Below are 17,154 nucleotides of genomic sequence, written 5' to 3'. Positions count from 1 at the left end.
ATATTTAGGATTTTATCTCCTCTAAATTTCACATTGAAAACTTCATCTTCAATATCTTATTACTAAATTATAAAATCAAAATCGAATAATTTGTTGAAGCTGAATTCAAATAGAGAGAAAATCACAAGTTGAATAACAAGTGATTTGTAATTTTTTTTTTTCTAAACATAACTAAAATCCTACTTTCAATATATCCCCTTAATTTGGTTCTCTTCGCCATGCCCACTTTTCTCCTAACCAAACTTCTAGTACAATTCACAGGTAGAATTAAGGGCTTTTGGCATAGAAGAATATGATTTAGTATTTACCGAAGAATGTTAGTTATATATATGCTCGCTATATCGGATCATCCGGACAACAACCCCACATTCACCCTAAAACACCAGTTACTTCTCATCCTAAAACAAGTCTAAGTGTCAATAAAATTTGACATAATCGGTTGAGTTGCCAAGAATAATGTGGTGAAATTTTTCTTCAAAAAATAATTAGATATGTTCAAATATTTTTTTTAATCAACAAAAACATAAGAACCTCACGTTGAAGAAAGAGTAGGTCATTAGGACATAATGGTTAAGTGGACTCCAACGTTTATACTAGGAAATATGATTGGATGTACGTCTATATCCATGCAACAAACAAAAAGCCATCTACATGTGTGTGTATGTGTATGATATTGTATATGATCTCTGTTTATTTCCTTGCAAGAAAACACAAGACATCTACATATATTTATATACGCAACTAAATTTCATAGGATAGACATCTAGGAATGATGTAATAGGACATCTACCAACACACATTTTAACGTTCAGAGCATTTATTCAACTATTATCTATATAGATAATAAACAAACAGAAATATCTAAAGGCTATGTAAATATAATCGGTTCCTAGTCTAGTTTGAGTAAACAATAATTACAATGCTATCAACCTATGATATATTTTTAGAGTCAGGATTAAAATAGGTTTGAATTATCCCGTTTTTTCGAACTAACCCGAAATCTTTTTAAAAGAGATCCTTGAAAAACATCCTTCAACTTTTTATTACGTTAGATTAATATTGTTTGGCCAAGTCATTTGAGTACTTATGTTTTTTTTTGCTTTTTAACTTCTCATGGATTGTATTCATCTTAATTGTTCCTTACATGTGCAAAAGAGACAAGGTTAACATGAACAAAGATTTCAAATGTGAACTGTTGATGCTAGGATCAGTCACAATTAGAATGTTTAGTTTGGAAAAATGGGGGTCGAAAAGATCTTTATTAATTGGTGCCGGGGTACAAAAGGACGAGTTACAAGGCGAGCTGAACGAGCTAAAATAGCGAAAAGTAAGGTGAAGGACGAGCTGCGAGCTCGTCGATTCAAGACTTCGAATGAGGGAATTAATGCTTATGACTCGTCTCTTTTCCTACTTTCTGCCAATCCCCTTTTACAGACACTCTACGTCTGTATTTATGGGGAACTATGTCGGTTCTTCCTCTTGAGAAGACCAAAATACCCCTCCTTCCTTGGAGGTTTATTTGGGCCTTTAATGGGTCGAGCCCTTTCGTAAGGGGTGTGGATCTACCCCTAACAGTATTCCCCCCTCACCTTCAGTTCGTAGTCTTTAGGTGGAGAACTTTGTCTAAAGAAGTCGTCTTCTTCTCGGTGGCTCGGTGTTGGGGTTTAACTCGTCTGTGGGCTCTTTAGATCTTGAACCGGTTATCGGGGCGATAACCTTAGATGAGATCTGAGGAGGAAACGAAAGGTCGCGGGTGAGATTCCTCGGTTTTCGATGTTGGAGATCAAATCGCTGTGTGCGGTTCTCCCAACGCGTGAAATCCGTAAGTCGTACCGTCACCAAACGCGTACTGTAATGATTACGCTTTGGGGGACTCCCCTCCGCTCCTATAAATACTTGCCTTCCCTTTCATTTTCTTCATCTTATCTTCGAGCCGTCTCCTGCTTTCGAGTCATTAGGTATATTTCTCTCCCCTTCCTTAAGGTTGTTCTTCTCTTTTTACTCGTCTTCGACGTCTTCCCCCGGATCTGTCTCCTCCAATTCCTCCGCTGCAAGTCACATCTGGCAAGCAACCTCTTCAAATTCTGACGATGTTAACAGATCGAACCGCGGTGGGTGGAGATCATCGACGAGTTCCCTATCTGATACATCTTCCGACTCTACCTCACTTTTTGAGCTTCAACGCCGAGCTTTCTCCAATGCGGTGACTTCAAGTTCGTCTCATCTTCCCTGCGCGATCCACTCTCTGATCGACGAGAATTTAGACGATTCGGGTGTTCCCGAAGATCATATCGTCGTTTGCGGCTCGTTGCCGGTTATTACTCATGGTTCTAGGCAGCATATTCTCTCGCACGTTCCGTTATCCAATATCAAGCTTGAATCGGCGGAAAGATCGGTTAGGCTCGGCGGGTTGCATCCTCTTCCGCCTATTATCATTCTGAACGAAAGTCAGCGTCCCTGGGATGTTCCAGATGGTTATATTTCTCTTTCGGAGACGCTTTTCACCGAGTGTGCGATCACTTTTCCTCTCCCTGCTTTTCTGGCAGACGACCATCGGTGGCCTGAAGTTTGATGAACCCTCGAACGCCGACCTGGGAATTGAGTAGTCGACCCTTGTGTGGAGTGCTTGATAGTAGCGATTTCAATCTATTCTTACTCTCCCGTTTTTTTTTGTTTCTGGAATGTTCCGTATTGGGGTCGGCTCCCGTTTTGAACTTTTGCCGGGTTGGGGGTCGGCTCCCCTTTTTTTATTTCTAAAGCAGCTCTTATATCTATGTTTTTGTTGTTACTCTTGTACAACGCGCAATGGTAGGCTTACCCTTACAACTCGACTTGATGCGATCTCTCTTTGCTCTTTATTATTGATCAGGTGCGACTCGTGAGGATCGGCTTATCTCAGATTTGCGAGTTGCGACTCGATTTAAGTGAAATGCTGGATGTCGAGTCATTAATGACTCGGCAAATTGTCCTTGTAATTCGGGTGCGATTCGCGGATCAGCTTACCCCTGATTCACGAGTTGCGACTCGGCTTAAGTGAAACGTTGGACGTCGAGTCATTAATGACTCGGCAAATTGTCCTTGTAAATCGGGTGCGATTCGCGGATCGGCTTACCCCTGATTCGCGAGTTGCGACTCGGCTTAAGTGAAACGTTGGACGTCGGGTCATTAATAACTCGGCAAATTGTCCTTGTAAATCGGGTGCGATTCGCGGATCGGCTTACCCCTGATTCGCGAGTTGCGACTCGGCTTTAAAAGCATGTCGAAAATCGTCGACGAGTCTTTATCGACATAAATTACTCTTTTTAACGAATCGCTGATAAGCATAAGAAAAATATATTATTGGCAGTTGTGTTTCGTAACCCAGACTGCCTACGTACCCCCCCCCCCCAATCAGGAGGGACCAAGCCGCTCTTAGTTCACATTACATAGATAATTAAAACTATAGAAGACGGGCTGTGCGCAGCCAAATATCGCCGCTCTTTGTTGTTGTTTATTCGTTTTGTTTTTTTAGTAATAGTAGCGCTTTAGATGCATGGCGTTCCAAGAGCGGGGTACTGGCTCGTTGCTCATTGTCAGGAGCTCGTAAACACCGGGGTGGACGACTTTGGACACCTCATACGGACCTTCCCAGTTGGCTCCCATTTTTCCGGCATTGGGCTCGACAGTGTTTTCGAAGACTTTTTGTAAGACAAGATCTCCCTCGTCGAAGTTCCGATTGTGGACTTTCTTGTTGTAGTACTTGGCCGCGGTGAGTTGGTAGTTCTAAATTCGTAGAAGTGCCTTGTCGGGTTCTTCCTCCAGCTTGTCTAGCCTATCCAGGATCATCTGGCTGTTGAGTGTTGTATCTTGGATGAGCATTGTTCGATGAAGGCTTGTACTGCCGACCTCAGCTGGTGTCATTGCTTCCATTCCATAGGTTAGGGAGAATGGGGTTTGGTTCCTAGCTTGTCGTGGGGTTGTATGATAAGACCAAAGCACCCCGTCGAGTTTGTCGGCCCAAGCACCCTTCTTGGCGTCCATCCTCTTTTTCAGGCCGTCGAGTATGGTTTTGTTCGTCGCTTCTGCTTTCCCATTTCCTTGCGGGTATCTCGGCGTTGATTTCCTTAATTTGATTCTCCACTTTGCACAAAAGTCTGCTATTTAGTAAGGCAGACCATGGCGGCATATGATATATTTCCATACAAAAAGCTGGACGTCTTTGGCTTTGATATTGTCTTAAGACTCGCCCTCGACCCACTTAGTGAAGTACTCGTTAAAGACAAGAATATAACGTTTCTGTCTCAACGGGGGTAGCGGGCCACGAATCTTTCGCAGTCAGAGATCATTGTTGGCCAGTAATGGTTGTGCTTCTTGATTCGTAGTGCTAAGGCTCGTCCACCTGAATGGTTACCTCCGGCCCCTTTGTGGGTTTCCATCATGACCCGTTCCGTATCGTCGCCGTGCAGACACAACAGTAAGGCTCCAGAGGCAGTCCACCGAAGCAAGTGCTCCTTCATCAGAGTGTAATGGGCAGCTTTTGTTTTTAATCATCGCTTAGCCCACTTATCCGTTGGGACGTCGCCGTCGGTGAGGTATGAGCGAATCTCGACTTGCCAGTCTGTCTCGTCGTTGGGCGAAGGAGGCTCGAACTGTCGTCGTGAGGTTGCGGCTTTCCAAGTGGTCCTGATTTCTTTTGGCTGATGAAGGGCGAGGCAGGCTTCTGTCTGATTTATTTTGATGCTAGGCGCATCGATACTCTCCACCGGGATAATTCGGCGAAGGTCGGGGTCTGATGTTGATGCGAGTGCTGCAAGAGCATCGGCCGGAGCGTTGTCTCCTCTGGGTATCTTGATGAGTTTGAACTCGTCAAATTGTTTGGACAATATCCTTACAACGTCGAGGTAGGCAGCCACTGGCTCGCTTTTAGTTTCATATTCGCCGCTAAACTGGTTGGCGACGAGTTGAGAGTCGTAGAAAGCTCGAATGCGCTTTATTTGCATTCCGCTGGCAAGTTTGAGCCTGGCGATGAGAGCCTCGTATTCGGCAATGTTATTGGATGCCTGGAAACAGAGACGAAAGGACTGTTCCAGGATTTCCTCAGTTGAGACGTTAGTTGAATTCCTACGCCGGAACCTAGATGAGAGGATGCTCCATCGATGTGTAGGGTCCACTGCCCGTCTGCTGGGTTGGTAGGTGCAGGGTCAGTTCCCTCCAATGGTAGTTCGATTAGGAAGTCGGCCAACACTTGGGACTTAGCGGCTGGGCGGGTGCGGAATTTGATATCATACTCGCTGAGTTCGATTGCCCACTTGGTTAGTCTTCCGGACTGGCTCGGACTGTGCAGGATAGACCGTAAAGGTTGGTTGCACAGGACGGCGATGGTGTGTGATTGGAAGTAGGGTCGGAGTTTTCTTGCCACGGTGACGACTGCTAGGGCGACCTTCTCAACCGTCGCATAGCGACTCTCGGTGTCGTCAAGCAACTTGCTTATATAGAAGATAGCTCGTTGTTCTCCGCGGTCGTCTTTGACGAGTACTCCGCTGATGGCTGATTGTGAGACCACGATGTATAGGAGCAAGAACTCGTCGAGTTCCGGTTTGGCGAGTATTGGGGGTGTTGACAAGTAACTTTTCAATTTGTTAAACGCGTCGTGGCAAGTTTCGTTCCACTCAAACTTTCCTTTGGCCTTGAGGAGATTGTAAAACGGTAGGCACTTGTTCATCGACCTGAATATAAAGCGGTTTAGAGCGGCGATGCGTCCAGTCAGCCACTGTACTTCCCTTGCATTTCTTGGTGTTGGTAGGTCTATGATTGTCTTTATTTGTTTCGGCTTTGCCTCAATTCCTCGCAGAGTTACTAGATATCCGAGAAATTCTCCTGATTTAACTGCGAAGGTGCATTTTGCCGGGTTTAACTTCATTCCGTACTTGTTCAAGGTGTCGAAGCATTGTCGGAGATGGGTTATGTGCTCATTGGCGCGTTGTAACTTGATGATCATGTCGTCTATGTACACTTCCATGGTTCTACCGAGTTGCTCGGCGAACATTTTGTTGACCAGCCGCTCGTAAGTTGCCCCTGCGTTTTTTAAGCCGAAGGGCATAACTTTATAGCAATAGGTTCCCCTGTCAGTGATAAATGACGTTTTTTCTCGGTCGTCCTTGTACATCAGGATTTGGTTATACCCCGAAAAGGTGTCCATGAAAGTTAGCAGTTCGTTGCCCGCAGTCGCTTCAACAAGTTGGTCGATCCGTAATAATGGAAAACTGTCCTTTGGGCAGGCTTTGTTGAGTCGGTAAAGTCCACGCAGACTCGCCACTTTCCGTTTTTCTTTTTGACAACTACCGGGTTGGCTAGCCATTCTGGGTACTTTACTTCTGTTACAGACACGGCGCCGAGGAGCTTGTCTACTTTGTCGTTTACTGCTTGTGACCTTTCCGGACCTAGCTTGCGTCAATTCTGCTTGACCGGTTTGTGCGTTGGGTCGGCGTTAAGCTCGTGAGTCGTAATAGTTGGGTCAATTCCCTTCATATTGGCCATTGTCCACGCGAACCTTTCAATGTTGGTTTTGAGGAAAAGGATCAGTTCGTCTCGCATTGTCGAATTTATCTCCGTCCCGATATTAACGCTCCGCTTCGTACCGGTCTCAGCGAGGTTTATTTCTTCTGTTGCAGCGACGCCCTGCTGGATTGGAGTCGACTTCCCATCGGTCGGTGACGAGCTATCGTCGCTGACCCGCTGCTTTGATTGCTATAATTTTCTCGCCGTGCGCATCTTATGTTCATTCAAAAAGCATGCCCTTGCACTATGTTGGTTACCATGCAATGTATATACGCCCTTTGGGGTCGGGAACTTGATGCACTGATGATACATTGATGGAACTACGTGCATCTTGTGGAGCCACGGGGTTCCCAGGTTTATGTTATAGATGGTGGGCTTATCAATGACGGTGAACCGAAAATACCGAGTTGTTCCCCCAACGAAGATCGGTAGGTTTATGTTGCCAATTGTCATAAGGGAATCCCCGTTGAATCCTGTTAATGAGTGGCACTCCGGTATGATCTTGATTCCGAGTGAAATGCTGCCGAGGGTTGGTGTGTTCGACTTTTGGAGCTAAGATCGTTGGCTCCTTAGTCGCAGCAGTTTTTGCTGCTGCGTGCTTCTTAGCGTTGACAACCATTTCCTCTTCGAGCTCAATGTGTTTTGCTGCTTGGAGCAATGCGTCAGCTATGGTTTCCACGTGTGTCAAGGATAGTTCTTCCTTGAAACGGGACTCATACCATAAGGCGTTTTGGAATCGAAACGTTGACGATGACCTCTTTGAACCGTCCTATGAAAGAACGAAGCGATTCCTGACGTTCCTGTGTCAGGGCATAAAGGTCGGCGTGAGAGTTTTTGTTTTCCATCAAAACCGAGAACTGCTTCAGAAATTTGGTCATTAGGTCGTTTATGCTATCAATTGACCCAGAAGGGAGCCGTGAGAACCAACTGAGGGCGGTGCCGGTCAGGTGCTCGGCAAAGATCTGACATGCTCTGGCGTCATACTCTTCAGCCGAGGGATACTCCAAAAGTGCGCAGAAAGTCTCGCGGGTCGGCGGTACCGTCGTAATAGCCTAGCATAGGCTTGACCAGTCGTCGTACTGGCGTCGTCGCCAGCCTCTTGGAGAATGGTGTTTGTTGTGTTGCTTCCAGCACGAGGTCTACCTCTGGTGCCTTGCTCGTCACTTATTGGAACATCGCTTCCACTTCTTACATCTTTTCTTTGATTTCCTTCAGGTCGGGATCTCGGTTTCCAGTTAGTCCTTCTCGGCCTATGGGACGGGGGTCCAAGTTGCCGACCTGCAGTTGAGGTCTTGCGGTTATCCCAACAATGCTGGAACTTGCCAGGTTTGGTCGAGTTGTATTGATGTAGTTTATTTCTTCATGTGATCTGGCATGCATCGTGGTTAGTGCATCCAAACGAGTGTTGGTTCGATGTTCCTGCTGATCAAGGCGTGTTAATATTCCACGAAATTTCTCGTCCATGCTGGAGACGGGCTGATTGGTGTGCAGGGCAAGTTTTGCAGGATTCTGCGTCACCACTGTGCTTGGTGGGCTCGCCAGGTTTGTCGCGATGACAAATGTCTCTGGGCTCTCGACTGTTACGGTTTTTTTTGGAGCGTCCGGGGTTGGAAGGATCGTAGGCTCTGCCTGATCCGTTCCTGGGGTTATCGTTCCACCCGACGACCCTGCTTCTTTGTGTCTTTCGTTCATAATTCCAGTCATCTCGTCCAACTGTAGTAGATCAGTTCTTCAAATTCTTAAAGAAGATTTCGACTTGATTCTCCCTACCTGGCGCGCCAAATTGTTGATGCTAGGATCGGTCACAATTAGAATGTTTAGTTAGGCAAAATGGGGGTCGAAAAGATCTTTATTAATTGGTGTCGGGGCACAAAAGGACGGGTTACAAGGCGAGCTGAACGAGCTAAAATAGCGAAAAGTAAGGTGAAATACGAGCTGCGAGCTCGTCGATTCAAGACTTCGAATGAGGGAATTAATGCTTATGACTCCTCTCTTTTCCTAATTTCTATCTATCCCCTTTTACGGACAATGTACGTCCATATTTATGGAGAACTGTGTCGGTTTATCCTCTTGAGAAGACCAAAATACCCCTCCTTCCTTGGAGGTTTATTTGGGCTTATTATGGGTTGAACCGGTAAAGGGTGTGGATCTACCCCTAACATGAACAAGTCTGATACGTGGGATCCTTATGGGTACTCTAGGTTTAAATCCTGATGAGGGGTCGCCGTTTACACCTTTTAGCCAATATACTTAGCGTTTAGGAACCAAACTGGAAGGTGGTCTTACGTACCTATTGCTCGGACATTTTTAGGATCAGACGCAAACACCTATAAAGAGATTGCACCTAGACTTTTGTTAGAAGTCTACTCCTTAGATGAAACTTTATGTGTAAACCCTAGTTTAATTTAATCTAGAGGGATAATTTTTGGAGTTTGTAGAAAAATCTTTAAATTTTGTCTATCGATGCTACATTTAGCGTTCTATTTTTGCGACATGTGTCTTTTGCATTAATTTAAATTTTGATCTGTTAAATTTATTTAATTAGAAAAGCATTTATTTCTTTTATCTTCCTCTACCAAATTTTTAATTATTTTGGGCTTGTATTATTTAGTATTATTTAATAGCAAGAATCTATATAGTTTTACTTTGTTAGAAATAAAAAGTAATCTATTTTACAAATATATATATATATATTAATTTATACAATTTGTAAATTCCTCACTAATTTTCTTTTAAAATTCTTTAATCTTCGTCTACCAAATCTTTAATTATTTTTAGTTTTTTATTTAGTATTATTTCATAGCAAAAATCTCTATAGTTTACTTTTGTTAAAGAAAAAAATAATATATTTTACAAGAATATATTTATTCTATTTTGTTTTTACGATTTATAAATTCTTCACTAAATTTTTAATCACAACCATAACTTTACTTAACTATTTTTATCGATTTCACATGTCAATATTTACTATATATTAAACTATGTACAATTATGAGAAATTTTCATTTGGCACCACTCTATTTTTTTAACAAGTGTCATTTTTTAAAAAATTTGAATGAAATAAAAGACACATTATTGCTAATCTAAAACGAAATTGTCTACACATATTTTTTTAATTTGAGAAAATTATTTGTTCAGTTTCTTTAGGGTACATTTACTTCGTTCAATCAATTACCTTTAAGACATTATGGGTGAACGTTTTCTTTTGTTCAAACTGTTCATGTTGTAATAATGCATATGACAGAATTAATTACAATTAATATGCTTTATAACTGCAATTATTGCCATGAATAATGTCTCAAAGCAATTTCTTACAAACTTCATAAAATGGTTTAGTGTATTATATAAGATTCAATGCTCACATGACTAATAATGAAAAAAACGATCACACACTATATGTCTTTCTTTTTCCATCATTTCCCATGGTATTTATTTATTTATTTTGGTATCAGAGTCTTGTCAATATTTATTAGCCTCTTTTCAAAGGATTATGTTTTATGATAGTCATAATTTACCGTTTTTTCATTGTTTTGTAATGTGATTTTTTAACTTTCAAACTATAGTTGGAAGGCTTTAGTGATGAAGATGAGCCCAATGCTCGACTCCTAAAGCACAATTTCTTTGGCTTTAAACACTCACTCATAATATTATAGTTGTAAGTCCCTTAGATTTTTCTTCTAAAATCTTGTGATCTTCAACTATAATATATTTCTAAGTTTATGTTTTGTAAATTTGCTTTGTTTTCTGTTTTTAAAAGTTCTTTATCCCCATTACAAAAAAAAATATTTTACTTTGCATATTGATAAAAAAATTGAGCCTACTTTTACTGTGTAATGCATATATACATAGTCATAAGATCATATACTTTTTTATCCTCTTTGGAATCACTTCCCAAACTTTACAACATCCTTTCACATTACATGGAAAAAAATTACAGAAACCTATTGTAAAATATTTAATATATATATATATGTACATATTGTAACCTCAATACTTTCATTGTAGATATATATCAATCTTTAAAAGTGGTATAAATTAACAAGTAGATTAACCTGTACAAAAAAAAGACTACTTTTATATCGCATTGGTATTATTTGAGTTACCAATTATACATCATATCTATTTTCCTGTAACCATTATTACATCCGTCATTATGTCGAAAAAAGCTTACACCATTTCCAATGGTTATCTATATTTTTTTTTGTTTGAATTTTCTATTTTACATTTAGGGTATAATTTTGAATAGATATGATTTAGTATTTAGAGTATAATTATGCTATTTTAGTATTTTTAGAATTTTAGAAATAATGTGTTAAATTTAAAACCAAAACTTATTTTTATGCAATTTATGAAAATTGTCCTTCTTTTAACACACTTCAGAATTATAAATGTATATATTTAAATTCTTTTCAAGGCATATATAAATAATATCATGTACATTTCATATATAATTTAATGAAAATTTTATTTTACATACAAAATATTTGATTTTATAACTCACACATCGTGTGGGTAACTTTCTAGTTGTATATATATTTTTGTCTCGAAAACATTTTTAGTTGCAAAGAAAAACTTGAATCAAAATTTCACGATTTACCGAAAAAACCATTTAACCATGCATTGGTTTTTGTTTGGATAGAAAAGTTTCTTGTAAAGGCTCTCTGTTTTTTATGTATGTGGGGTTGGACCTTTTGGTGAACCGTCCTGATCTAATTACCATATTGAGTTTCAATTGGCTTGAGTGACAAACCCAATTTGTACAAGTAAAAAAGGAAAATACTTGCAAGTATACTTCTACAAGAATCGCAAGGAGTATGTAAAATGATTACACAAGTTAGCACAAGCATTCATGATATAAATAATATAATTATCGAAGGAAAAAAAGTGATTGAATTAAATAAATTCCCAAACTCAAACAAACAGGCTCACCACCTTAGCAGTAGAGTATTTCACCAAACTCAAATAATAACACTATACATGAAATTAATTCATCAACCTCAGATTTTATGATACAGAAAAGAAAAAAAAAAAAGATCAGATAAAAAAAATAACAATTATAATAAAATATAATATTGAATATATATGTGGATGGATTTATTATTATATATGAATTATTACTCTCTTTTTTTTCTCAGAACTTGAAACCGAGGCTGGGCCATTTCTTAGCAGAAGACTCTTTCTTGGCAGGTCTTGCGTTTGGATCAATCAGATTCTGGAGAGACTTGGCTTTGTAGTTTCGTGACCGCCCAGCTTCCTTCAAAAGCTCGGCCAAACGCTTCTTCTCATCCTCGAAATCCGGATTCGCAGTCCCGAGCTTCTCCTCTCTCAGCTTCAGAACCTGCTCTAATATCTCAATCGCATCCTCTATCCTGCAAATTACACACCCATCACAAAGAACGTCAATACGTCATTAGTGTTTATGTCCAGTAGTTTTCATTATGGATGACTAATCTAGTTTTACCAATCCAATCCAAACTGAACCGAAACCATACCCAAAAGTCCATTCCAAATAGGATGCAACGGTATAAAGTCGAGATATAGTTTTCTAATTTTATATTCCGGAAGAACCATAGCCATAATAGAAATGCAAATCAATTGATGAAAAAACCTAGTTAGGCACTCCTAGTTTTCTTATCGTATCGATCGGTTTCATATTCCAGTTTAGGTAAGTTCCAGTTATGATTATGGTTTTGGTAAACCAGCAGATCATCAGTGCTATCTCAGATAGATTTCAATAATAAATTACCTTCCCATGGCGTCATAGGTAGCAGCCAGATTGCTGTAAACACCGAGAGTGTCCTGATCGCAAGGTCCACGTTCTTGTTCAAGAATTCCTCTCGCTTCTTCAAACAGCTCACCGGCCTCATCAATCTTGAAAAGCTGAACGCAGGCTAATCCCATCTGGTTTAATACAACTCCGAAGAAGGCAGACTTCTCACCCGCTGCCCGTAGCTTCGTCACAGCGCTCTCAAACGCGTTTCTTGCATCCTCGTACCTCCCCAACGTGTAATACATAACTCCCATCCGTGCCTCTAACCCTGAAAGAGTTTTATGTACAAAGCCAAACTAATGTAAAGAAAGGTTGGAGAGAAGATGAAATCCTAATACTCATATTGCTAAACACCCCCATTTAAATTCAGTTTTCTCGTCTGAATACAATCTACGTTCCAAATACAACAGCTTCGATGAGCAGTTAGATCCATTAATCCTAGGATTCTTCAACAATAACCTTACTCTTCGGTAAGCCTAAAACAAGGGGATCACTACTTATATGCTTGACAACACAAAGATCACTACTTAACATTTTGAGACAATTGTGCATATAGCAATCCAGCATAAAGAACATTCACTATTTTGATAAACTTACCTGCAATGGCGCTCTGTTGTCCTGGTTTATCCTCGAGCAACTTCATCGACTTCTGAAGTAGTTTCAACGCTTCTTCAGGTTCATCCACAGACTCATAAATAGCAGAAATCTCAGTTAATCCACCAGCAATCTCCTCCACAGTTGTCCCAGGCACAGGCTTGTTATATATCCTCAAAGCATTCTCACAGTATGACTTAGACTCCCGGAGTTTCCCTGTCCTATGGTAAAGCTCAGCCAACCTAACAAACACTGATGCAACCGTCGGATGACTCTCTCCTTTAGAAGACTTGAACACAGTGAGAGCCTTCTGATAAGAGAACACAGCTTCATCAAACCGACACAGCGACATGTAAATATTCCCAATACTAACATCAATCGACGCAACCTCAGATTCTTGTCCACTCGCAATCATAGCCATACTAGCAAGAACAAGATGCTCGAGCGCGTTTTCGTAATCCCCTTTAGCCTCACAGATAATTGCCATCAGTCTCCTATCAGCTGCCTCCTCCAGTGAGGCTGGTTCACTATGAGCTCGGTGGATTTCTAGAGTCTTCTTGCATAACTCTTCAGCTTTATTGAACTGCATTGCTTGAACATAAGCTTCTGCTAAGTACCTGAAACCATTATTGAAATGAAATCTATAAAACTTAGATCTAACCAAAAAAAAAAATAGAAGCTTTTACCAAAACGTAATCTAATAAAGTAACCATTAAATGCATTTTAATTAAGAACCTGCAAGTTTCTCCAACTCGTGGATCCGTATCGCCCAGAGTCTGGATCTGGATCTTGAGACCTTCTTCATAACAAGCAATAGATCTATCGATCTGACCAAGCATGGACAACGTATCACCAAGCTGCATATGACCAGAAAAGGCAGCGAGAGAGTGGTCAGGGCCACGAGTTGGATCAGGGACTTGAATAGCTCGCTCAAGTGGTGGTACAGCTTCATCGAACCGACCGAGACTACAGTAAATAGCAGCGAGAACGTGGAGACTCATGGAGAGGTCAAGAACAGGTCCACCATCGCTACCGCCGGGGATAGGCGGAGCAACGGCGGCGCAACATCGTTCAAACGATTTGGTAGCGCGGATCGCGTAGTCTAATGCTTTGTTAGGACCTTCGCCTGAAGCAATGGCGTCACGAGCTAATTTTAGAAGGAAAGGACCGAGATCTGGATTGTCTAGTGATGGATCGTCGACGTCGACTACGGCTGCTGCGGCGGAGGAGGATAGGCTTGGGGAATCTTTTTTGCCGCTGGATCTGCCTGGTGATGGTTTGGATCGAGATGGTGTAGAGGAAGGGGTCTTCTTCATCGGAGTTCGCGGCGGGTTTGAGAGAGGTTGCGTGTCTGGCACGGACACACGTAGCGGTGGCGCGTCGGCTGGTGTTTTGACTGAGACGAGACCTGGCATTGCTGGCATGAATGTGTATGTGTGTGAGAGAGATAGAGAGAGAGGAAGAGAGAGTAATGGCGGATTTGGTTTTGGATCGGATTGAGATCTCTTCCAAGTGGGGAAGGAGACGAGTCAGTCAGTGAAAGAGGTAAGGGTAGTTTTGTAATAATGTCTTTGATTGGAGGATATAACGGTCATGTATGCTGTTGGAAAATAAATACTGGTAATATAATTTTTATTATTTTCCTTATACAAAAACAAAGAATAGATTTTTGTACTTAATGAAGACAAGTTCGGTAATCACAATTTCACAAACATAACAAATTAATAAATATATTGATCAATAAAAAATAGTAAATTTAATATATTGAGTTTTGATGTCATAAAAATAAATAGGAATACCCACAAAAAAAAACTTAGAAAACACAGTTATAAATATTATAATTTTACAAAAAAAATTAACTTAATGAGGACAGACAAAGATAATAAAGCATAATTTTCCAATTGGATAATAAGTTTGGTCGATACATGGCTTCATCATCATCATCTTTGGTTGTACTCACATACACTACTAAACTAGTAGTTGCAGTGGTAGGTGAATCACCGTCAACAACCAGGTTCGACGTCTCTCACAACAAAACCTATTCTCAACCATTATGATACTGCCAAGTGGAAATGACAGAAAGATAGACTCGTGCCAGCTATTAAAGAAATACAACTTTTTAAAAACAAAAATGTCAGCTTGGTATTTTGGTAATGATGGACAAACAAATTAAATTAAGACTTTTTTATTAATCAATTTTTTTAGGTAGATAAAGATAATATAAAAGAGAACTAAAACCAGCTCGGTTTGTGTTGTGTTAATCCATAATCTATCATGTGATAAGATACTCTTGACGGTCTATGTTGTTACCAAAATTAGGAGCAAACCTTCTATATCATTCTAATTTTTTATTCTTCAGATTTAGTTAATTTGATTTTTATGTCATAGTTTCTTCGATGATTGAATTTGTTAGTCGATCAAAAATTAGAATACTTAGAGAATCAAAAAAAAAAGCCTGTTCCTTTTTTTAGAATCCTTCGTATAAACTCTATATTGAAATTTTCCAATATTTATTTTAACTCAATAACACTTAAAAAATAGTTATGTATCAAATTAATAATATGTCACAAAGAGGAGCACTATTTTCAATAGGTCCAACTGTTGGGTGTAAGACCCGGCCCACTATTCTTCTTTCTCCCTTTTGTTGCGTTTCACTACTTGGGCTTGAAATTTTGGCCCATTCTCTTTCTTTCTTGTAGAAGAAGTGACTTCGATGGAGACTAGTTGATTCATTCTGTGATTCTTGCTTGCTTGATATCTCTGTTTCTACTCAATTTAGACGATATCTACACGCTTGCTAGTTTTTGACCAACTCGGGTACTTCATTTATTCCATGGAGACTCCTAATTCTTGCCATTGGTCTTTGCTCCTGTCGATATCTTGATATCTCTCTTCGAACGATTGAGTTTTGTAGATTTCCACCGTGCTAAGATCGTGTGTAGGAATTGGTATATGTGCTCGAAACAAACGTTGCACAAGAAAACTGGATCTCCATGGCTGATTCTGTTTCCAGAAGATGGTTGCGTGCTATACAACCCTGACGAAGATAGGGTTTACAAGACAAAGAGAGACTTTTCAGGGACTCGATTCCTATCAAACTCAGGTAACTTGTTCCTCACGCTAGATTCTGTATCCAACCTCTTTATCATAGACGTGTTTAGCGAGAAGATGATCGATCTTCCACCTCTAGACTCAATCAAGGGCGGTGGTGTTTTTTCTCTTAAGCGAGTAGGTGATAAAAATTTCAGAGAGATATTAACTAATGGTGGCTTAAGTTTCACCCGAAGTGTGGTAAATCTGAGAGGTATTTTGTGGGTAGACGAGAAGAAGAAGGAAGACTACACAGTTGCATGGTTATTCGATGGTAGTTGGGATGGTGCCTGTTATATAGCCTTTTGCAAGAACGGGGAAGATCATTACCGTACCATTCCAACGCTGACCGATGTTCCGAGAAGGTCACGAGGCATATGTGAATCTGACATGGTACTCCGGGGGGATATGCTTTACGTCCTCCCGTATGGTCGATACTTTCGAGTCCTGGATTTGCAAATAGGATTCAATGATGTTGTGTCCAATTAATTACACTGAGATTTACCCAACTTCTCCGAGTAGTGATAATGAAATCTATAATGGAGCATCTTTTAAGCGTACCATTGCTGTTACAACATCTGGCGAGGTTTTGTTGGTTGAGAGGATCGTTTATGAGGTAACCTCTGGAGTACCCAGGATCTGCTTCCACCTCTACAAGAAAGTTCCTAATCCAGATCCGGACGAGCTTGTCTACAAACCAAACGTGTATGTTGAGATATATTTTCTAGGTGATGAGGCCCTCTTTCTCGATACGGGTATAACTGTGCCTGCTGACCATCGTCTTGGTATTGAACAAAACTCCATCTATTTCACGCGTCATGACCGTTTACGTAATGGTATAGTGGAACCTTCACACTTGTCCCGGGACATATGTGTGTTCAATCTTGAAACAAAGAAACTCACACGCTTTCCTAACCTCTCTTACTTAAAGCCCAAGGATGCTCGATGGTTTCTCACGTCTTAATTAGCTTTCTTTCTGACTTTATCTTAAGGTTATGTTCTGTTATATTAATTCCCTGTGTGGTTTATCTCTTGCAAACAAAAACGCTTCCCCATGGTTTCTCCTTGGCTCTTGATTTGCTTTATATGGTTCTTCTTGTGTTTGATATAATATATATGAATTAAAAACATTATCTGGACTTAATGTACTATATTCTAGCAGT

General features: G+C 40.5%; 1 protein-coding gene and 1 pseudogene across 1 annotated transcript; one reads left to right on the top strand and one right to left on the bottom strand.

The window, feature by feature from the left end:
* Positions 1-11,404: 11,404 nt before the first annotated feature.
* Positions 11,405-14,520, bottom strand: LOC104707372 (protein KINESIN LIGHT CHAIN-RELATED 1). The gene is made up of 4 exons (XM_087460418.1): positions 13,637-14,520; positions 12,905-13,518; positions 12,284-12,575; positions 11,405-11,906 (listed from the first exon to the last, which is right to left on the bottom strand). Exons 1-4 carry the CDS (start codon positions 14,323-14,325, stop codon positions 11,669-11,671), a joined length of 1,833 nt encoding a protein of 610 aa, XP_087316544.1. The 5' UTR covers positions 14,326-14,520; the 3' UTR covers positions 11,405-11,668.
* A 1,214-nt stretch (positions 14,521-15,734) lies between these two features.
* LOC104707371 (F-box protein At5g25290 pseudogene) lies at positions 15,735-17,121 on the top strand (annotated as a pseudogene).
* Positions 17,122-17,154: the final 33 nt, after the last annotated feature.

This window comes from Camelina sativa, chromosome 8, assembly GCF_030686135.1.
Source record: "Camelina sativa cultivar CO46 ecotype springtype chromosome 8, ASM3068613v1".
Lineage (NCBI taxonomy): Eukaryota > Viridiplantae > Streptophyta > Magnoliopsida > Brassicales > Brassicaceae > Camelina > Camelina sativa.
Note: the sequence above shows the minus strand (reverse complement) of the source record. Positions and strands in the feature narration are given on the sequence as shown.